Source organism: Ostrea edulis, chromosome 1 (genome assembly GCF_947568905.1).
Source record: "Ostrea edulis chromosome 1, xbOstEdul1.1, whole genome shotgun sequence".
Lineage (NCBI taxonomy): Eukaryota > Metazoa > Mollusca > Bivalvia > Ostreida > Ostreidae > Ostrea > Ostrea edulis.
Genome location: NC_079164.1, coordinates 38,288,019 through 38,309,094, shown reverse-complemented (window position 1 = coordinate 38,309,094; position 21,076 = coordinate 38,288,019). Strand labels below are relative to the sequence as shown.

Below are 21,076 nucleotides of genomic sequence, written 5' to 3'. Positions count from 1 at the left end.
AAAATAACTTAAAGAAAATTATAGGGGACATGTACTGATGCTATATGATACTGTTTCGAATATGACAATGAATATATGATCTATTGATACAGGCTGTGAGAGTCCACCTCTTCCCTTTAATGGTCTTTTAAGATGTCAGGATGGTACACAATTGATATGCGAATTGGAGAAGTGCAATGATGGTTATATACATACAACCTCTGAACGACATGCCTGCGATCAAACCAGGGCACAGTGGGTTCCTCCTTTTCCAAGCAATTTTTCCAACATTTGTATCAGTGAGTTATTTTTAGGGTCTTGGGGTTGTTAAACAGGAAATGAAAGTCGAACACATTGATGAAAGAGCAGTTTTTCAACGGGAGAATTAGATGTAGGTCGCAAGCATTGCAGAAAAAATAGTTTTTCAACGTTAGATGAAATCGCAAATATTACAGAAATTGCATTTTTTGCAATGTCTGCCAACTTTATCTCCCGTCTAACAAATCAAAGAAAGCCATTTTACTATTTATATTTCTGTTTATCTGCATTTTTAAAATGGAAATACTTTCTTTTCTCCATATTTGGTAATGATGTTTATGCATGAACGATGGTAATTGGAAATAGTCCAAGAAAGGCAAACTCTAAACACATAAACATGATATAATGGAGGTTAGTAAGCGATATTTATCATACTTCAAATTGAAGGTAAAATTACAGCAGAAAACATTTTCCAACAATTTCAATAATGCCACGAAGTAGGCCACGAAGTAAGTTGCGGAGTTCGTAGAATGTATATATTCACAAGCGGACAAAGTGAAACGGCACATAAAGCGGCTCTAATTAGATTGAAGCAAAATGTGTCTTCATTGTTGCAAATGACAAACAATGAATTTCAATTAAAAATAAGCGTAAGAACACAGTGAATGTAGCCACAACTACGTCAGTACGACACAGTAACTGTGTCGTCTGTTGTTTTTGTCAGAGACACCGACATATTGTGATATATCAAGCGTTTCATCACTAGATGTTAATATCATTAAATAAAAAGTACATATAATATATACATTGTATATATAGGATCCCCTATAGTTTGGGGTTTGATATCATCTATATCCTAAGAGCTGTGTGTGTATTGTATCTCCAAACCGTGCAATTTTAGCACACGACAGACATGGTATGTTAGACAGGTTGTCCTCCCACTAGGTTAACCCGTCAGCTCAGTAGAACACTGGACGTTTGTGTCAGAGGTCCCGTGTTCGATCTGCATCAGAGGTATATACTTGTCTCTGTTTTATTTTGGCGCCTACGGTGGGACCTTGGTGTTCTCTGGCGGGTGAGAGTGATTTCCACCAGAACTTCACTCTACAGGCAATGACACTTTGGGAGAGTCGGGACGCTTTTTTCTGGGGGACAATATGGTAGTGTTAGATGGCTTTTGTACTAGCTGGACCGTTATGACAGAGCACCCGTGTACTATCCTCAGTAGAGATAGAAAACAGTTTTTGTTTTAAAAAACCCAAATGAAAATGCATGATATTAATACAAGAAACACTGGTCAATAGTTGTGTCAAGTTTTCATTTAGGAAAGTCTTTATCAATCTATATATCTATCTAACTATCTATCTGGGCCTCTGTGGCCGAGTGTTTAGAGCATCGCGCTCAAAATCACACGGCCTCTCACCTCTGTCGGCGCGGATTCGAATCCCGCTCGCGTCGGTAAGTGAGAATTTTTCCCAGTGTACTTTCGGAAGGTCGGTGGTCTCTTCCCAGGTACATTGTATCTGTGTTCTCTCTTCCACCAATAAAAACTAGGCGCCACCATATAACTGAAAAATTGTTGAGTGTGGCGGTAAACATCAAAACAATCAATCAATATATCTATTTATCTATCTCTCTCTGTGTGTGGAGATAATGTTACATTTTCACAGTCGTGTTGATAATCGTTTTAATAGCATTAACCTTTATTGGGTTTTTTTAGAACCGGAACCTGCAATTATTCAGCGACAGTACAATTTTGAATTTAATTGCCCAAACTCTGAATTTGACGCTGGTGACCTGAAGGACTGTATTTCAAACGCTCGCCTGTGTCCCGGGAGTGACATTGCGCTTTGTGACAGACCGTTCAAGAGAATTGGAAGTACAACTGTCACTGCAAGTCTGTTTAACATTACCATGAGGATGGATGGCACTCTTCCGTATGTTTTTCCTTTTATATAAAATTCATTTACCACAAATTAAAGTTTACGTTATTTACATTACAAATATATTACATATGCTTTTATTGAAACATACGATCGTACATTTTTACAATTGTAAGAAGTTACGAACATTATTCCTTGGCAATGTTGTTAGTGGGATGTACTTGTAGTATCGCAGTGGTGTGTGTTTATGTATGCGTGAGAGAGAGAGAGAGAGAGAGAGAGAGAGAGAGAGAGAGAGAGAGAGAGAGAGAGAGCGTGTTTGTTGTGTATGTGTTAAACGTCTAAAGTACATGTACAACATACTCGCACCGATCAAATTAACCTATGCTATTGCTTTAATATGAATCACAGGCGGATCCAAGAATTGCGGTTAGGGGCAACTTTATAAGGCATGGGGTCTAGCCCCCGGAAGCTCCTGAATTTTACAGATTTGATAGGACTTGAAATATGTCTCCTATGTAGTCATTTTTACTATTTTCTGCAATTTTCAATAAGGTGAAATTATTAAAATGACGCAAAGTTTAAGGGTTTTTGGAAAAACTGTAAGTTCTCCCAGTAAAAGTAATTCAATAAATCAAAAGATTTTGTCATTTATTTCTCCGAGAGTGGAAGAATTTATTGCTTCTTTTATCGTTTACATTATTTTAAACAAGAGGTCACGATTTACCTTAGATTTGAAAATGCCCGCCAACTGCGCCCTCCTTATATCCGCCACTGTATCACTAAAGGATTGTGTACGCACATTTATATAAGTTTTATCGATGACTTACTATACGTCATGCTAATCTTTCGAGTGAATCATAATATTGAGAAGATATGTACAAAGATTGTCTATCCTTGGGTAAATCCGATATATGGTACCTATTGTACTTCTGCACATTGACATGAAAACGAGATATTTTTTCTGTTATTCATTAAGGTAGTACTCTACATCGTCATAATGGCTGACTTCCTTTAAAAACATGGATGAAAAAATCGATATCAGCAATATTTGGCTTTTTCTTTTCAATTTAAATACCTAGCCGAGTAGCTCAGTAGGTTAGAATACCGACTGCTGACCTATAGGTCGGAGGTTCAAGTACAGCAGGGGTTTTAATATTTTTTCAGATTACCTTCCTCTAAAACTGTATTTTTTGACAAAATAAAGTAAATTTGAAAATTTTCAACTTCAAAATATTACTGTACATATCCTCCACTTTTCATCTACGTCAAATTTTTCTGGTGTAGCACACCTCCTTAAGCTGAAAGAAATGTTCGAATATGCACGGATGAATATGAAATCGTGCATAATTCGACTGAATTGTAGTATTCGCTCACGTGTTTAGTACTCACAAACAAGTTAATTCAACACTTTAAACTTTAAGGATGTACTCTAGACCAGAGAAATTTGATACGTGTGAAAAGTGGAGGATTTGTGCAGCAATATTTTGAAATTGAAAACTTTCAAATTTACTTCATTTAGTCAAAAAATGTAGTTTTATTAGAAAGTGATCTGAAATAAATTTAAAACCCCTACTGGTTTCGAACGCACGATCTACAGTTTATCAGTTGACGTGCTAACCTACTGAGCTACTCGGCTATTCTGTTGGAAACGAATAGACAAATATTGCTGATATCTATATTTTCACCCTTGTTTTAAAAGGAAGTTAGCCATTATGACGATGTAGAGAACCTCCTTAAACAGCATTTTGATCATTGCCATTTTTCTCGATGAAAAAAGAAGTTAAAAGTGGGAGTATTTTTCTTTTCATGTAACTAGAGCACGCTACTTGATCCCTATGTAAAGGCAAAACGGAAACATCCCTCAGGTTCATGATATATTTTCGTTTAACGCCATTTTTTGTTTCTTTAATTAAAAAGTGGAATTTGTCTTACACCGTGTGGAGGCGAAGATTCCGGATTGACAACTCATTAACTTTAGTTACTATATTGGAATTACAAATTAATATACTGAATCGTTGATACGAGCAAAACACTTTTGGAAGATGTGAATATGTCTCTGTAATGCTAATAAAAAGCTGATTAACAAAGCTATTGTAATCCAGAAATTGAGCATGCTACATGTAGATTATAACAGGAAAGCAAGCTGTGTTTGTGAAATACTGATCCCCCCGTATGACTGCCAAATTTCAGGGTCAAGCTCATATCGTCAATTATTTATTACCAACAAAAAATATCGTCACAAGGAATTCACCTGTGAATTATAAAAGCCGTATCTCTGTGCATTGAAAAGTTATGGCAAAGGTTACAATCATTTTTAAAAATCGTTAAAGTGGAAGGTCAATATCATGAGGTCAAAATTATTGGTACCAGAAGAAAGGAATTGCCACAAGGAATGCACATGTAACTGTTAAACGAAGATTCGAATATTAATTTTTGGTAGTCGTTTTAGCTCTAATCATTTAACATCTCTCGATCACGAAAATAGGAATTGTAGATAAACTAGATGCATGAGCAAGCATTTGTGTGTGATTTATCGGTGTGCTGGTACAAATACAAGTCATGTACATGTATCTATAGGTATGGGGGCAACAAAAATGACCTTACCAACAGAATGAATGACGCCGGGAAAGCTGTTGAAAGTTTCTTTCAATCCGGTAATTTCAAAAACAGATGTCCACGAATATCATGCCCATTCACAAAGTCTTCAGCGCAGACAGATGTCAGAAAATGCAATGTTGGCTCTGTAACTTTTAATGTTGCAGGACAGGACATTTGTGGTTAGTATTTTGTTTTGTTGATATTCCATACGAGAAGTTTTCACTCATGGAGAGACGGCAACACCTGTTAGCCAAGTATAACAAATTATGACTTAGTATTCATGGCAGTGAAGCTCATAGAGCGAGGAACCTTTCACCTGCTATCGTGGAAGGTGACCTCCGTTTTAAGGTCACAGTATTAGTATCTGAAAGATTCGAGAGTGGATGCTTGGCGAAGGAACAGTAACTACCTATGTTAACAGCCACAAGTTTTGACGAGACCCCGGGATCGAGAATCGAATTCGGAGAGGGGGTTTCATATGAAACATTTTCTCCCAAAATTATATTTAACATTCATTAAAAGTACGAAATATGGTTGAGTGTTAACTATAACATGCATAACGAAGTTTTCCGTTATTTATTACGATTCAAGCGAAAGTCATAGTTAATCAATATCGTATGGTCCCACATCTTATCAAAACTGACGAGTATAATCAATAAACATTGCCTGTTTATATTTCCTATTTAATCTACGAGATCGGATATGTGTGATATTGTGTATATGTGTTGGATGTTTAGTTCAAATCTTTTTAAAAGTTATATTCTTCATGTTTATTCTATTTTACAGCCCCTTGTCCATCTGGATGGTATTACAACCAAAACGGTCGATGTGCTGAGTGTTTGCCCAATACTTATCAAGATCGACCCGGCCAAACTAGCTGCAGAACATGTCCTGATGGAACCATCTCCTCCACTGGTTCATTTCTCCAATCGCAGTGTGCGTTCAAATTGAAATACTTTTGTATCACCTGCGGTTTAAAGTTTCAAAATAATTACAGAAATATAAAGTTATTTGTAAAACTCTTCACTATTTACAATCTACATATAAATAGAAGTTAAACTCTTCACTATTTACAATCTACATATAAATAGAAGTTTCGAAATAATGATAGAAATCTTAGATACTGCTCTTTAAAATGAAACCAACAATGGTGAACTGAAACTTCATACAGATTTGAATTTTGATGTTAGATGGTAAAATATCTTTATACGAAGCTTTGTTTGAGTAACTTATCGTCTTTTACTCTACAGGTAAACCAACCAAACAATCAACATCGGATCCCCTGTCGTCTGGTGATACTATGGTCATAATCATTGCCGTTGTTTTGGTGGTTGTGATTGTGCTTGTGGTCGCTGTTGTCATTTGTTTCTGTGTGAAACGAAGATCCCAAGAAAAACACATGAATGGAAATGGAAACTTTGAAAATCCCGCATTTGTTGGCCATGGGGATAATACAATTACGGCGGCTCGTCCAGAGGTTGAGGAATATGATCAAATACCTGCTGACAAGGTGAAGGTTTTAAACGATATATTTTTGTGCTTCATATATTTTTGTAAAATAATTACTTGTAGGTTTCGTTTAAATGTTTAGAAGTCTTTATGAGTTGAATTTATAATGAAATTTACAAATATAAGTATACACATTTACGGGAATAGTTTTATTGAGTTGCATCTTAATCTTGTAGTTAAAAATTAACAAGCAATTGATATACTAACTGGACCATTTAAAAAGTAATGTATTGCGAAAAATTTCGGTAAAGGAATTTTGTGTAGCTTTTTAAAATTTTGTTGCATCGGTATTCAGCGCATGGTCATTTTTTTTAAAAAAAAATCGAAGCAGGTTACTGACAAATGCATTGATGTTACAAAGGTTTCAACAGTTTCGTTTTAAGTAAGAATTTCGCAAATTCTAAGGTCGTTATAACGATTTATTTTACAAATACAATATGTCGTTAGGTCCAATGTTGTCTGATGTGTTTCATACCAACTTTACATACTGATTATAACTTCGGATTACTCCGTTTGCATTATGGAGATATAGGGCTTGCGGTTTATCTTACGTATGGTCTTGCGTATTGAATCAGCTTTGAGAAATAAACAACATATGCAGGTGATAATGCGACATTGCTGCATGCATTGTAGATTTTCATAGTATATAATGGGAAGATAGTCATCCCATTTGTCATAATGTAGAATTGTCCGTTTGCTTGTGTGGTCAGTAAAATATCCAAATCCTGGATATCAAGCAAGCAAACATTTGCATGATCACCTATAATGAGCAATGGACCCTCTTTGAAAACTGTAAAAATTCATATGCTATTTTCAAACTCAACTAGAAAATCACATTTTGCTGTGATGAAAGGTGAAGATAACGAACAGTGATCAATCTCATGCTGTGATGTGATGAAATTTAATTACAAGGTACCTATATAATAATTCTAAATTATCAATTGTTATGCTAGGTATATCCATATACATGTACCTATCATCTAGTGCAAAGTATAAAAAGAATAGCATAAAAAGCACACAGGTAACGCTATGATATTTAAAGAATAAAATGCGCATACTCAGATGACCCCTTAACGCCCATGGACCCCTCGATTTTAAAGAACTATATTCTATTTGCAGAAGTTTATTGATGCACTGTTTTCATATTTTGTAGTCTTGATATGCATCTCCATTGCAAAACAATGAATGATATTTGCTTTAAAATACCTTTTGTGTTATTTTGAAAACTCTCAGTACGAAAGAGACTACCATATTTACTGTTGTTTTGAAAATGAAGTTGTTTCATATTTGAACATTTCGATAAATGTTTTAAAATTCGTAACTAAATAATAGCTGGTATTGTATGTTCTATAGCGATGGCAAACTTCTTTTTGGCAATGGAAGATGGTCCCATTACCTTTCATCTGGTGTGTCCTGGGGTCCGTGTTTGCCCAACTTTTTAGTATTTATTCCTTGTGAGATTGATCATTGTTCGTTATCTTCGCCTTTCATTAATATGTATTCCTATGCCATTAAGAGATTTCGAGAAAAAGGGTTGTCATCACTCAGCTAATGCTCCTTTAGTTTCATCGTCCCAAGCCATACCTATTGTCTCTATTTACACTACGTCAAATGCCGTGGCTGTATGATTGAAAAAACTTCATGAATATTTATGTTCATTAGTCAAGAAATCGGTGAGCGTCCACGGTTTCTTTTTTTTTTTTTTTTTTTTGGTGAAAAGAAAATCATTCGGAGGTCATTGCGTGCTCGTAGCGGAATAATCCGGGGATTGCCGATTGAGAACAAAATGGACACTTTTTTAGCTGTTGTAACTAAAGGACGCTTCTTTGTTGACTTCAACGGTGTAATAAATTTACCATATAATATGCGTAACCACACCGGTCTGTTTAGATGATAATTTCAGCGAGATTCGTCGAGGCTGGATATTTGGACTCACGACTATTCCGAATCTCAGACCAGTGTCACACAAAGTGATTCGGGAAATCTTACCTGAACTTTGGTTGCTTGTTGCGATTAAAATGGGTTCAACTGAATTTCTTGTCCGCTTCAACTGTTTGCCTTAGACATCCTATTAACTCCCTATCACAATGGAACATGCATTTCTTACCTTTACATTATGTAAATCCCACAGAAAATAAAAATGGCTATTTTTGAAGCCGTTGCAACTGGCCACCATTTCATATTTTCTTTCTCAACGCTGAAGAGTTTCGATAGTATAGGACGCCTCCAAATAGATTGGTTAAAAAATTGCAGTTTTCGTTTTATTGCTGTTAATTTTGTATGCTTATATGCTTTGTATAAAGTAATTGTTAATCAGTAAGTTCTGTATCTCCAATCGTAGTACAAACTATTATGAAATATACTATCGGAACTTTTCCGCTGAGATTATTTATATGAGTGTCCGATCAACTCTAGTCTTTCAGATTTCAACACACCCACTTTACCCCGAATTTCCACATCAAGTTTGAGAATACGATTAAGTTTATTAAGACAGAAATTACAAGCGTAACCACTACTGTTAATGCAAATTTCATTTAATGAATACTTATAAACTTTAATTTCTTCTGTAAACAGGGATAGTATGTAACCTCTTTTGTCCGCTATTACAAATACTGCACGTTTTAGTTGTGGGTGCAGTCATTAAAATATCGGAGATATGTTATTGTGACTGTGATTGGTGAAAAGAATTATCTTGTTATAAATATTCATAGAAATCGAGTGTTTCGCTGATCATGCAGTCACGGTTTGAGGTTGGGTAGGTACTACCCGACTCCGTAGTCGTGGCTAGCGACGATGCTTTAGTTTATCAGTCGATAAATCTGGACCATTCTTTTCCAAAACTCTATTGTTTAAATTTTGTCTTCCACAGGTACTATCAGATTCACAGATTCATGAATACAACACAGGAGGATCTGGGGACTATGAGAGTGGACTTCACGTGTACCGAGAGGACCACGCCTATCAGAGTCTTGGTGGGGCCACCAATAAAGGGTACCGAGAATCGGAATATAACCACGAGGACGACTATGAGGGACCCGCTAAACGAGTTAGCACTTATTACACCACTCTACAGAATTGAAATCAAAATCAAATAGCCCTTGTGCTTAAAATTGTGTCAAGTATTTTTTATCATGTTTCAGAATACTAACATTCTACAAAAAAAAACTAGCATTTACTAACACGCATGTTTCGCAAATATGAAAATACGTATGCCTTGTGTAAGAAGATGAAATTGATAAACTTTTATTAAAATGCCAATGCTAGTTAAGATCTAAATTTTATATTATAGTTGATCCTGGAATGCAAATTGCTCTTGAATTGTCTACCTGATTTAATGCATGTTTTAATGATATGGAAATAAATATTGCCTGTCTGTATGTTTGTTTTATTTGTAACCTATTGATTCTGCAAAAGTCTACTGTATATTTTTCTTCTATATCAAGGTCTTCCGTTTCCTGCGGAAGACCTTACTATTATTCTACTGTATGTTTTTCTTCTATATCATTATTATTAAGGTCTTCCGTCTCCTGTAATTTGGTGAGGAAAATTTGAATGCCAATTCGTGAGCGAAACGTACTTCCGGTCAAGTGTTTTCTCCCTTTTAGTGACTTTTTGGAAGCCGGTCTTGTCCACCTATCTCCTCCGTAACTATCAAAGCTAGAGTCTTGAAATTTTGAGACAAGATAATTATTCTAGATGTTTTTCAGGCCTTCGATTTGGCCGGAAGTCATTTGCCTAAATGCTCGCCTGGACATGAAAAAATGGATGCGAAAATGTTTCGCCCATTTCTGTGATTTTTGACATTGATCTAGATTATCTCTGTTCTAGGAAATATTATGTGAAGACATATAGAACAAGAAGAGTGCAGTTTCCAAAGATCTTTCTGTCAATATGAGGGGAAAAGGGCTGATTCTTAATAATCGGGCCTATAGGGGCGAAAAGTCTCAAGCAAATATCTTCTAAACCAACATTTTGTGATCAATCGTAGAACATAAAATGTTCATCATGACAATCATTATCTACACATACCATTGTTTTGGTCAATTGTTACGAAATTAGGGATTTAAGAGGCCAAAAGAGTTAATTTTCAACTCGCCTACATGAAGTTTTGTTGTAAGTCATAGAAGCGAAACTGTTTATCTTAACGATCCTCATCTACAAATATCATTATTTAGATCATATTTTACGTAATTAGGGGTTTAAAGGACCAAAACCAAATTTTTTGATGTCTTGAGTAAAACGTATACGGTACCAGTTATATATCTTGAAAGGGGTTTAAAGGGCCAAAGCCATAAATGTTTGTTGTCATATCTTGAAAAGGACAAATATTTTGTAAAGCATTATTGAACAAACATTAATCAGAATAATGTTCTTTACAACACGTACTTTTCATTTCTATGCTAATCGCTCCCATTAGGAAGTAACAGTATTGACTCCCTATAAATATTTATCTAAGTAACTCGAAAACGATAAGGAATTTCTGAATACTTATAGAACAAGAAATGTTTGAAAACACAAGACCTTTTCTTTTGATATTAAAAAGGGCTGGCCCTACAAATATGAGGCACAGAAAATTCTATTTTTAGAGTAAATTGATGAACCTAAGTCCGTTTTTCGCATCAAAATTTTGTTTTGAGCCCCATTTTCAAAATGGTCGCCATATACCGAAATATTTCAAAGTGTTAAAATCTCTACGAAATTTGGGTCCTGAGATCAATTGAGGGTCTAAGATCAGTAGTACTTTCCATTCAATTTTCAAATGTTTCAAAATGGCTGCCAAAATCAAAGTTTGTCGGATTTTAACCAAAGCTTGTTTCTATGGTTAATTGAGAATCCTGAGTCAATATGTGGCATCAATTTCTTTTCCTGTCACCATTTCCGACTTGGAGAGGTGTTCGGGACATCTGTGTTGGCATCCCAACGCAGTTTTAGCTCGTTTTTCTTCATATGTTCTCAGTCGCCTTTAGTTTCGGCAATTTTTCAAGTGGTCCCCAAATAGGTGCGATGGCTCTTGTGGAATGTCCACCATGATCTATTACCTCCAGTACCTTTCTGCGTGTCGTGAAATTTCTCATAGATTATCTTCTACTCGTCGAAGCCAGTGTCGTTATATTTGACAGTTATCGTAATTTTAAGATGGCCACATGGGACTTCTGATTTATGAGACTACGAGTTTTTAAAACTATTTTATTTGACGAGTGTGTATCCTTTAAAAACGTAAATACATTTTCATGTGATGTTACTCTTTGCACACACTATTTGCTTCGGAGTCATGTTGAATAACTTGTGAAGATTCATACCTTTCAACCTTACAAATGATGTTAGGTTATTTGACTTACATATATGTGTATGTAGGTTAACCTTTTTATTTAGATATAGCCGCTGATAGGTTGTTCTTTGCACCAATCCATTCCATGTTTTATAATAAGAAAATGACACGCTCATGATATTCCATCAAATTTTATCGCAAACATATACTACATGTCATATACTGGGGTGAACGATTTAGAAATTCGACCATCTCGCCGTTTTATTCTCTATTATCACTTATCTGTTTCATACACATAATCACCTGTATTCAAACAGAAAGTAATAAATACATCTCCAAAGCAACAATACGATTATTCTATGTGGAATTAAATAATAAACATCAAAACATCTTTATAGTTTTAATACGAGTTAAAACAAATACATGCAAGATGCATATTTATCTCTGGTGTGTCCAGGGGTCCGTGTTTGCCCAACTCTCTATTTTGTATTGCTTGTACGAGTTGTGGGATTGATCACTGTTCGTTATCTTCACCTTTCATCTATATTATCACCTGTAGCATTTATACAAGGAGGGGGTATAACTATAGTGCTCATAGCGCCATAATAAACCTGAAAACCAACATTGATATTTTCAGGAAACATTCCTACTAACATCAGTTAGAACATATGTAAAAATAAAAAGAATTCATCGGTCATTTATTTCTCAGGGGGTGAAAATATGCCTGCTGTGGTAAAAAATTCTAAAAATAGCAAAAGTGTTCATAAGCAGCCGTGCTTCTACTTCATATGAAAGTAAATAGACATCTTGATGCAAATTACACATGTATATATTAATTCATGCTTTAACTTCAATTTGATATAAAACTTGTATTACTTACTCTTTTTGTATCAATTTTAAACACCATCTTAAACACCTATACCATTTATTTCGGAAAGCCTACAAGAGGGGTTACTATGACAACTGTAGCATCACAATTCCCGTGAAAATCATATATGATACTTTCATAATGAGTTACAAATATTGTTAACTACAAAATATGTAAAAATCAAAACAAAACAAAAATTCATAGATTCATTAATTTTCCTTGACCCATGCAATCACTACCTTAAAGCAATAGTCATACTTGCCACATGTATCATATTCATGGTCGTACATATTGGATCTTGCATGGTTGTTGTATATTTACATGTATGATTCCAGTACTTTAAAAGAGTTAAATATCGGATGATAATTGTTTAAGGTGTTGTCCACTGTTGTTATCTAGATTCCTAAAGTAAAATATTCATGGCATTGGAGATATGCTCATACTTGTTTGCTATTTTTCCAAGCTCTTGCCAATTGAGAACGACGATGAAAACGATGGATACAGCATGGTGAAGAAGCAGTAATCGACAAATTATCAGTGAAAGGACAACTAGACTCTTATATAAACCATTTCTACTTTTTAAAAAAACTTGATTTGACCACTTGTCTTTGTAGCAATTTCGGTTGAATGATGGGTGGATTTTTTTCGGGGAGGGGTCGTCATTGGGTGTCAATGATCTGGATTCATTAAGCACTTTCTCCACATTTATACAGCATAAGCTGGACGTCAAATCTGAATAACATTGAACAGTTCGATCCTTCATATATTCACAAATGTACGTGTCGCCCCCTTTGAAACCACGTTTTGCGTTTAGATTTCCTTTTAAGGTATGATTTAGATTTTTTCTACAGACAGATCTTAGCAATACCTGCTGAGAACAGATTTAATGCTCACCTACAAATAAACTCGTCAAGAATCATTTTCATTGGATATATACTTATGGTTTTTCAATGCAGCCATTGCTAGCGCTTCTAATTGCTAGCGTCTACGCAGTTGAGTTTTTTGTGTGGATTGAATGCAAAGACTTGGTGTTATGGTAGGAGATTCTGATGTTATGGTTATACCCAAGGGGATGTGTATTGAGGGAAACATGATTCATTTTTCTTAATCTTTCTTTTTTTCATAGAAATATCTTTATCTGTCATTGTATGAAGAATTCTAAAAAATAATTTCTTAAATGCCTTTCTCTCAGACTAAATGGCACCTAACTTTCTATTTTTTTTTTAAAAAAGAAAATTATTAGCTTCTTGACGGTTCTAATGGCGAAAAAGTATATTTCTCTCTAACATTGTACATAATGTAGTTTCATTGTTCAAACTATGTCATACATATTTGTTTACAGTGTGTAAGTGCAGCATGTACCAGTTTTACTTTCACCTGTATATAAACTGAAATTAAACATTCTTTTTATAATTTGCAATTAAACAGAGGTAAACGAAATAACTCATCTTTCTGTAAGTTAATTAAAAATTGTTCCCGTGCTTTATAATTTGTCAACATCTATACTGGTAAGAGTCGCAGCTCTTTTATGGATACTATTTATACGTGAGAAATATAATTCCCTGTATTTCAATGAATGAATTAAACAAAAATGATGACTGAATTGAAAATCTATAAATCATTCCGATGCATACCGTGTGTACTCATGAATACAGCACCTTTAACCACTACGATTTTATATTATTATTTGTATGTGACTTCTACACTTTGAATGTCTATGTATAAAATGTTTCGTATTGTTTGTATTCAATAAATAAACGAGTTAATTGAAACTTAGTTTTTATTATACATAAAGGAAATGACAATAATATACGTATATTTTGATGACGAAAGTTTCTAGATATACAGAAAATCAAAGATTGCTCTCTTTGCAAATAATCTAAATAAAATAAGGAAAATAAATATTCGAGAAATGTTTTATTCAGATGATTTGATTTTTTGCATAGACGGCTACATGGATGTACTCTATATCTATGAAATCAAGTCAAAAACGGAAACTGCATGTATAGGCTTCCGGTCTTACCGCTATGTTCATGTGTACTATATACTCTGTGGAAGAACTAAACAAATTCTAAGTGAAATATGCATCCGAACAATACATTTTGCTCTAAATATTTCTGAAAATAAAATAGCTATGCATGTCAAAGACATTTCAGGTATAATGCCTATGTGATACGCCATTATATTTGCGACACAGACAGAATGATTAACGTCAAACCTAGTCCGCAAATACGTTAATAATTTGCATCACATCTGGAAGAAATAAAAACGGGAAAGTCTGCAGAATACAGACTAGCTAATAACATCTAGACCTATACAAATGTTATCCAAAACCATGCTATATTCCAAGGCACACACAAGGAGAAATTTCAGATATATTGCGCCAAAACGTATGCCAGTCTAATCAAATATGGATTCTCAAACATTCCAAAGAAAATATACAAAAATTATAATCACAAAACCTTTTACAAAATTTACGACATCAAAACGTACATTTTACACCACCATTCCCTATGATAAATAAAAGATTAGCCTTTTCGACATCATCGATAGATGTTTTTTCTTTCTTTCAATAAAACATGAAACTCGGAAATATCACATTTTGTGATCAGTCATCCAAATATATTGTTTTGTTAAACACCACTCAAATTCTGTTCCTTTATCAGCTATTAAAGCTGTTTTTGTATTCTGAAGAGGCAAATTTACTAACAAAAAACTTCTACATGCAGAGAAAAAATATCTTGTTGCGGACTTCTACTCGACATTCAGATCTATCGGAAACAGGTTTTCTATTAACAGCATTCGCTTACATTCATATGTCCATTCGATTAAAATCCACTACTAAGTTTACTACATTTGCTTCATATTTAAACATTTTACTGCATAGGCGTTAACAGTAAACCGACAACTCAACTTTACGATAAACAGGACGACCAGCTTTTCAATAATTAACAGCCCATATCTATATAGCAATATTCTAATATAACCTGCTTATCGTGTGTATGTATCTCAAACAAAGGCAGGTTATTGATTAATAAGTTGCCGTTACAAGGATTTCAAAAGTCTCGTTTAAAGTCAACATTTCAGAAATCATATGGTTGCTATAATAATGATCTCATTTGCAAATACAATCTTTCTTTACAACGAATGCTGTCTGATGTGTTCCATACCAATTGTTTGTTCGTTCTTTAATACTTTACACGACCATTCCTCACAATGAATTAAAGACTAGACTTTCGACATCATAGAGAGTTGCTTCTTCAACAAAAATGGAAAACGGAAATATTCATATCTAGTGATCAGTCATCCAAACAATTTATTTATTAAACACCACCCTGATTCCACACACAAGTACTCCGAAGTTGAAATAAAAAATATGCTTGAGTTCCTCATTGACAATATCTTCGTAGTCTTTGGTGATCAGGTCTTCTAACAGTCTGTTGGAGTTCCCATGGGCACGAATTGTGCTCCATTGTTAGCTGACCTATTTTTATATTCTTATGAAGCAGAATTTATTCAAAAACTTCGACGTGAGAAGAAAATAATTTCTTGCTGTCGACTTCAATTCGACATTTTGATATATCGACGACGTTTTATCTATTAGCAATAATAACTTTCATTCGTATCTCGATTCGACATAATATCCAAGTGAACTCGAACTAAAAGACAGCAGAGAGCCACCCACTTCTGCTTTATACTTAGATATTTCATTAAAAATAGATACAAACAAACAAAGATGCATTGCTGGATCCAGTAAGTGCTCTACCAAGCCCCTATCTTTGCTCCTCACGAAAATGTTAACAGCTGTGAAGGAGAAACTTCAAACTTACTGTGCGACTACATATGCCAGAAGTGGTGTTAATCAAATGTGGATTCTAAAAAATTCTAAAGAACTTTTAGTAAACTTGAAATCACAGAATTTTTCCCAAATCAATAGCATTAAAACCTATGACTTGTCAACACTATACACGACCATTCCTCACGATAAATTAAAGACTAGACTTTTTGACATCATAGACAGTTGCTTCTTCAACAAAAAAGGAAAACGGAAATATTCATATCTAGTGATCAGTCATTCAAAAACTTACTTTGTTAAACACCACTCTGATTCCACGCACAAGTACTCTGAAGTTGAAATAAAAAGTATGCTAGAGTTCCTCATTGACAATATCTTCGTGGTCTTTGGTGATCAGGTCTTCCAACAGTCTGTTGGAATTCCCATGGGCACGAATTGTGCTCCTTTGTTAGCTGACCTGTTTTTATATTCATATGAAGCAGAATTTATTCAAAAACTTCTACGTGAGAAGAAAAAATCTCTCGCTGTGACCTTCAATTCGACTTTTAGATATATCGATGACGTTTTGTCTATTAACAATGATAGCTTTCATTCATATGTCGATTTGATATATCCCTGTGAGCTCGAAATGAAGGACACCACAGAGTCGTCCACTTCTGCTTCATACTTAGATATTTTATTGAAAGTAGACATTAACGACAAACTGACAACTCAACTGTATGACAAACGGGATGATTTCAGCTTCTCCATCGTAAACTTCCCACATTTATGTAGCAATATTCCATTATCACCTGCATATGGTGTTTATATATCTCAACTGATTCGATATGCAAGAGCTTGTTCTGGGTATAGTCAGTCTTTAAATCGAGGTAAGCTACTGACAAACAAGTTGATGGTACAGGGATTTCAACAGTCTCGATTGAAGTCAGCATTTCGCAAATTCTATGGTCGTTATAACGATCTAGTTCGTCAATACAACCTCGCATTGGGTAAAATGCTGTCTGACGTGTTTCATACCGATTGTTAAGCCGTTCTTGGCACACTGATTTTGACTGCAGATAACTCCGTTTACCTGATCAGGATATGGGGCTCACGGCGGGTGTGACCGGTCAACAGGGGATGCTTACTCCTCCTAGGCACCTGATCCCACCTCTGGTATGTCCAGGGGTCCGTGTTTGCCCAATTATCTATTTTGTATTGCTTGTAGGAGTTATGAGATTGATCACTGTTCGTTATCTTCACCTTGCATATTAACAGCAAACCAACAACTCAACAGTTTCTCCATCGTCAACTTCCCATACGCAAGAGCTTGTTCTGCGTATGGTGAGTTTTTAAACCAAGGCAGTCTAGTGACAAACAAGTTGATTGTGCAGGGATTTCAGCCACAGGCACTCGACGTTTTCAATATATATAATAAAAATGTCTCTCTGTAAACAAACTATTCACAAGGTATATCACTCCACCATCTTGGTTTTCTTTTGTAACCAGCTGCATCGCTTGCAATTTTCGGCGAAAAGTTCTATTTAACATGATAATTAGACCCCTACCGTCTAGCAGCAACTCTGTCAAGGTTTTATCTCTCGCATCATCATACTGGAAATACAGTCTATTTATTGGCTATAATCAATCGTCAGATACCGTCTACTGCTTTTCAAATGAAGTTGTGGGATCGGTCTACAGAGGATGCTTGCTCTTCCAAGACACTTGTCCCCGCCTCTGATGTTTCCAAGGCACGATGTTCGCCTTTCTCGTTCTTGTATTCTTTATAGGATTATGAAATTGATGATTGTTCGTTACTTTTTTTATGTATTTGTGATTTTTACGGCTAAATATTTCAATTAAAAAAAATATTGTCGGTTCCTTTCTCTCTCAAAATGAATGGCATGTATTTTGAAAATTTGATGTCTCTGCTTTTATCGCTCTGTTTTGTATGCATGTGATCGGTGCCGAAAGAGTCCGAATAACATAATTTGAAATCAAAGTCAAGTCGTTCTTTCTCGTCTTCGTCTAAAATATTTTGTTTTGGACCTCAATCGTTCGGAAGGATTTCGTGTGATAAATCAAAATATCTTAATGATTTTAAGAATAATGTGCACCCTTAAGTATCTATTTTTACGTACAAGTGCAAATACCAATTTTTAATGCATTTTATTCAACAAACCAACAAGCAATAAGTATCATAAAGTAATAATCTTTGAAAGTGGACATTATGTACAATACAACAGGTAGCTTAAGCTCTGAAGAGCTTTTATGATAGATTAGCCGTAGGTCAGGTACTGCAAATTTAGACCTAGACATAGCGCTTGTAAATAAATGGTCGTAGCCATAAGAATTCTTTAATATGCTAACGCCTGTTGCGACAAGTTAAAGTCATGTTCGAAACACCTGCGACTCGCACAACTAAATGCCGAGCGTTTGGTGAAGAAGCAATCACTAGGTTTAAGTGGGTCTGAAACTCACGACCTCCCGATAATGAAGCGAACGCTCTACCACAGAGCTACCACGATCCTTTGACTTGCACATCTTGCAGATTGTGATTGCTTTGTTAATAACTGAATCTCTCTTTCTTAAATTATGTATTCCCACCCTTGTGATTTCTTTCCATACGTCGCCATGTTTCTTTACTATTATCGATGGAATTTTATTGGTTAGAGTAGCATTGATAAAAATATCGAACCAATCATAGCACATGTAGCAAAGAAAATGGGATATGGTAAAACGTAAACAAAACAAAACCGAAATCCGAAAACTACAAACTTAACAAAACCTAATGATTTTACCGCGCTTTACCGACTTTTCAGTTAAACGTGATAGCACTAATTCTTATCGAGAAATGAACAATTTTTATCGAGAACTGATTTTTTGAATGATCGTGATTATTTTTCGACGGGACGTAAAACGAACAAGCAATTAATAAAAAATCAGTCGTTCAGTTCTCAATAAAAATCTTTCCGTTCTCGAAAATAGAACATTTCCGTTCAGCCCCGTTAACAAGCATTCGTAAATAAAATTTATATGTATTCTACTGGTTTATCTTCTGGGTATGCATATGTAAACAAGCATTCTAACAGTATTGCCAACTGAAACCCTAATTAATTGACGGATTTGATATTCGAAATAATATACATTCAATGTTCTTTGACCTTGAACTTTGATCTAAACATCGGTACAAGTTGAGCTGTCTGACGTGTTTCATACCGTTTGTTAGGCCGTTTTTGGCACACTGATTTTTACTAAGTATAACTCCGTTTACCTAATCAGGATATAGGGCTCACGGCGGAAGTAACCTGTCGACAGGGGATGGTTACGCCTCCTAGGCACCTGATCCAACCTCTGGTATATCTAGGGATCCGTGTTTGCCCAACTCTCTATTTTGTATTGATTGTAGGAATTATGAAATTGATCACTGTTCGTTATCTTCACTTTTCATCAGGGGTGGAATACCTCTGGTATATCCAGGAGTCAGTGTTACCCAACTCTCTATTTTGTATTGCTTATGGGAATTATGATATTGAACACTGTTCGTTATCTTCACCTTTTATGCTACTATTTAGAACAAAACTTTAAAATTCAATTCATGAACATGAGCATGTAGCATATATCCTAACTGCCACATAGTAAATTTGGGTTTGATAACTATATCATTAAACAACAAAGAAAATTCGGTATTTCATGATCGTGCGTCGTACCGTTTGCTAGTTGCTAGTTTGGAATCTGGGTCACCGTCTTTGCAATATATATATATATATATACACAACTGTTGGAAGGGCGATTTTGAATACCCACTATTTCAGTCGGATTGCAGGAATGTGGTAAATTGAGTACTGCCGACTTCGCTCACCGACAACAACAAAAGATATTAACGTGATTAACGTATTCGATACGTAATTTCATACTTTTCTTAAATGTGATTAATGGGCTTGAAATGTAAAATCAATGAAGCAGTTATTTACATAATCAGCGACTGTGTCTATTCAGATATCCTACTTTTACAGCTTTTCTATCAGAACACAATCCCAATCGATGAATATTAAAACAATATGAAAATTAATTTCTTTCACACCTGACCACCAAACGTTACGAAATTTGATTTGATGTGTAGTTTGCCTGTCTGAAACTACACTGCAGATTTCAAATGAATCATCGTAAGGATAACGGGAAAAAGTCTAGAAAACTTAGTGGAACAGATTGACTGACAGACAGATGGACGGACAGGCAGAGAAGAAACCTATAGTCCCTTTCGGTTTTACAAACCGGTAGGGTACTAATAAGTGTTTTGTCTATGAATAGCATTCTTGTCCCTTCCAAATCGATTTTTCACCTGTAATTTGTATAGGAAAAGTATTGTAATTACATTCTCTTTTGACAAGACAATAATAACCACAATTCTGGCAGATCACTGATAATGATACCCCCAAACACACAAATCAGAATCCCTGCCCCTAGAACAAATCCTAGGCTTTTAGCTGAAGGTCGCGGGTCATCAGCGCTGATTTTGCTCCGGATGGCTTTAGAAGTAGAATTTCGCAATACGGTTAGGTTCGATTTCAATTCTCCCAATCGTTGTTCTAGTTTTTCTACTTCATCTTGTTTGATTGGTACAACGCCAACAGAAGAACACGGACACCTGCATTCTGAAAGAATGAATAAATACATACCATACAGACAGCTATTCATGTAGACTGCATGTTTTATACATGTATACATGTACATAACACATCGTGCATATGGGGAGATAAAAAGGTTTCGTATTTCAATACATGTATTTACATTTCAAATGTGTTTTTAATATCTTTACAAGATCTCATTTTCCTCATGAATGTGTGGCAGTTGTAAACAATGCGAGTACGAATCTTGATGAATATAGTTGATGAAAAGGTGAAGATAACGAAAGGTGCTGTATCTAATTCACG

General features: G+C 35.1%; 2 protein-coding genes across 2 annotated transcripts in view; one reads left to right on the top strand and one right to left on the bottom strand.

Annotated features, from left to right (window-relative positions):
- LOC125658602 (uncharacterized) overlaps positions 1 to 14,139 on the top strand; it is a 66,019-nt gene extending 51,880 nt beyond the window's left edge. Inside the window, exons 41-47 of the mRNA XM_048889934.2 lie at positions 93 to 278; positions 1,958 to 2,174; positions 4,701 to 4,900; positions 5,508 to 5,657; positions 5,972 to 6,231; positions 9,100 to 9,276; positions 12,831 to 14,139. Coding sequence (XP_048745891.2) covers positions 93 to 278; positions 1,958 to 2,174; positions 4,701 to 4,900; positions 5,508 to 5,657; positions 5,972 to 6,231; positions 9,100 to 9,276; positions 12,831 to 12,890 — 1,250 coding nt within the window. The 3' untranslated portion in view covers positions 12,891 to 14,139. The remainder of the gene's footprint in view (positions 1 to 92; positions 279 to 1,957; positions 2,175 to 4,700; positions 4,901 to 5,507; positions 5,658 to 5,971; positions 6,232 to 9,099; positions 9,277 to 12,830) is intronic.
- Positions 14,140 to 18,302: 4,163 nt separating this feature from the next.
- The window catches only part of LOC125658677 (uncharacterized), a 27,878-nt gene continuing 25,104 nt past the window's right edge, over positions 18,303 to 21,076 (bottom strand). Inside the window, exon 9 of the mRNA XM_048890055.2 lies at positions 18,303 to 20,797. Within this exon, the coding sequence (XP_048746012.2) occupies positions 20,514 to 20,797 (284 nt within the window). The 3' untranslated portion in view covers positions 18,303 to 20,513. The remainder of the gene's footprint in view (positions 20,798 to 21,076) is intronic.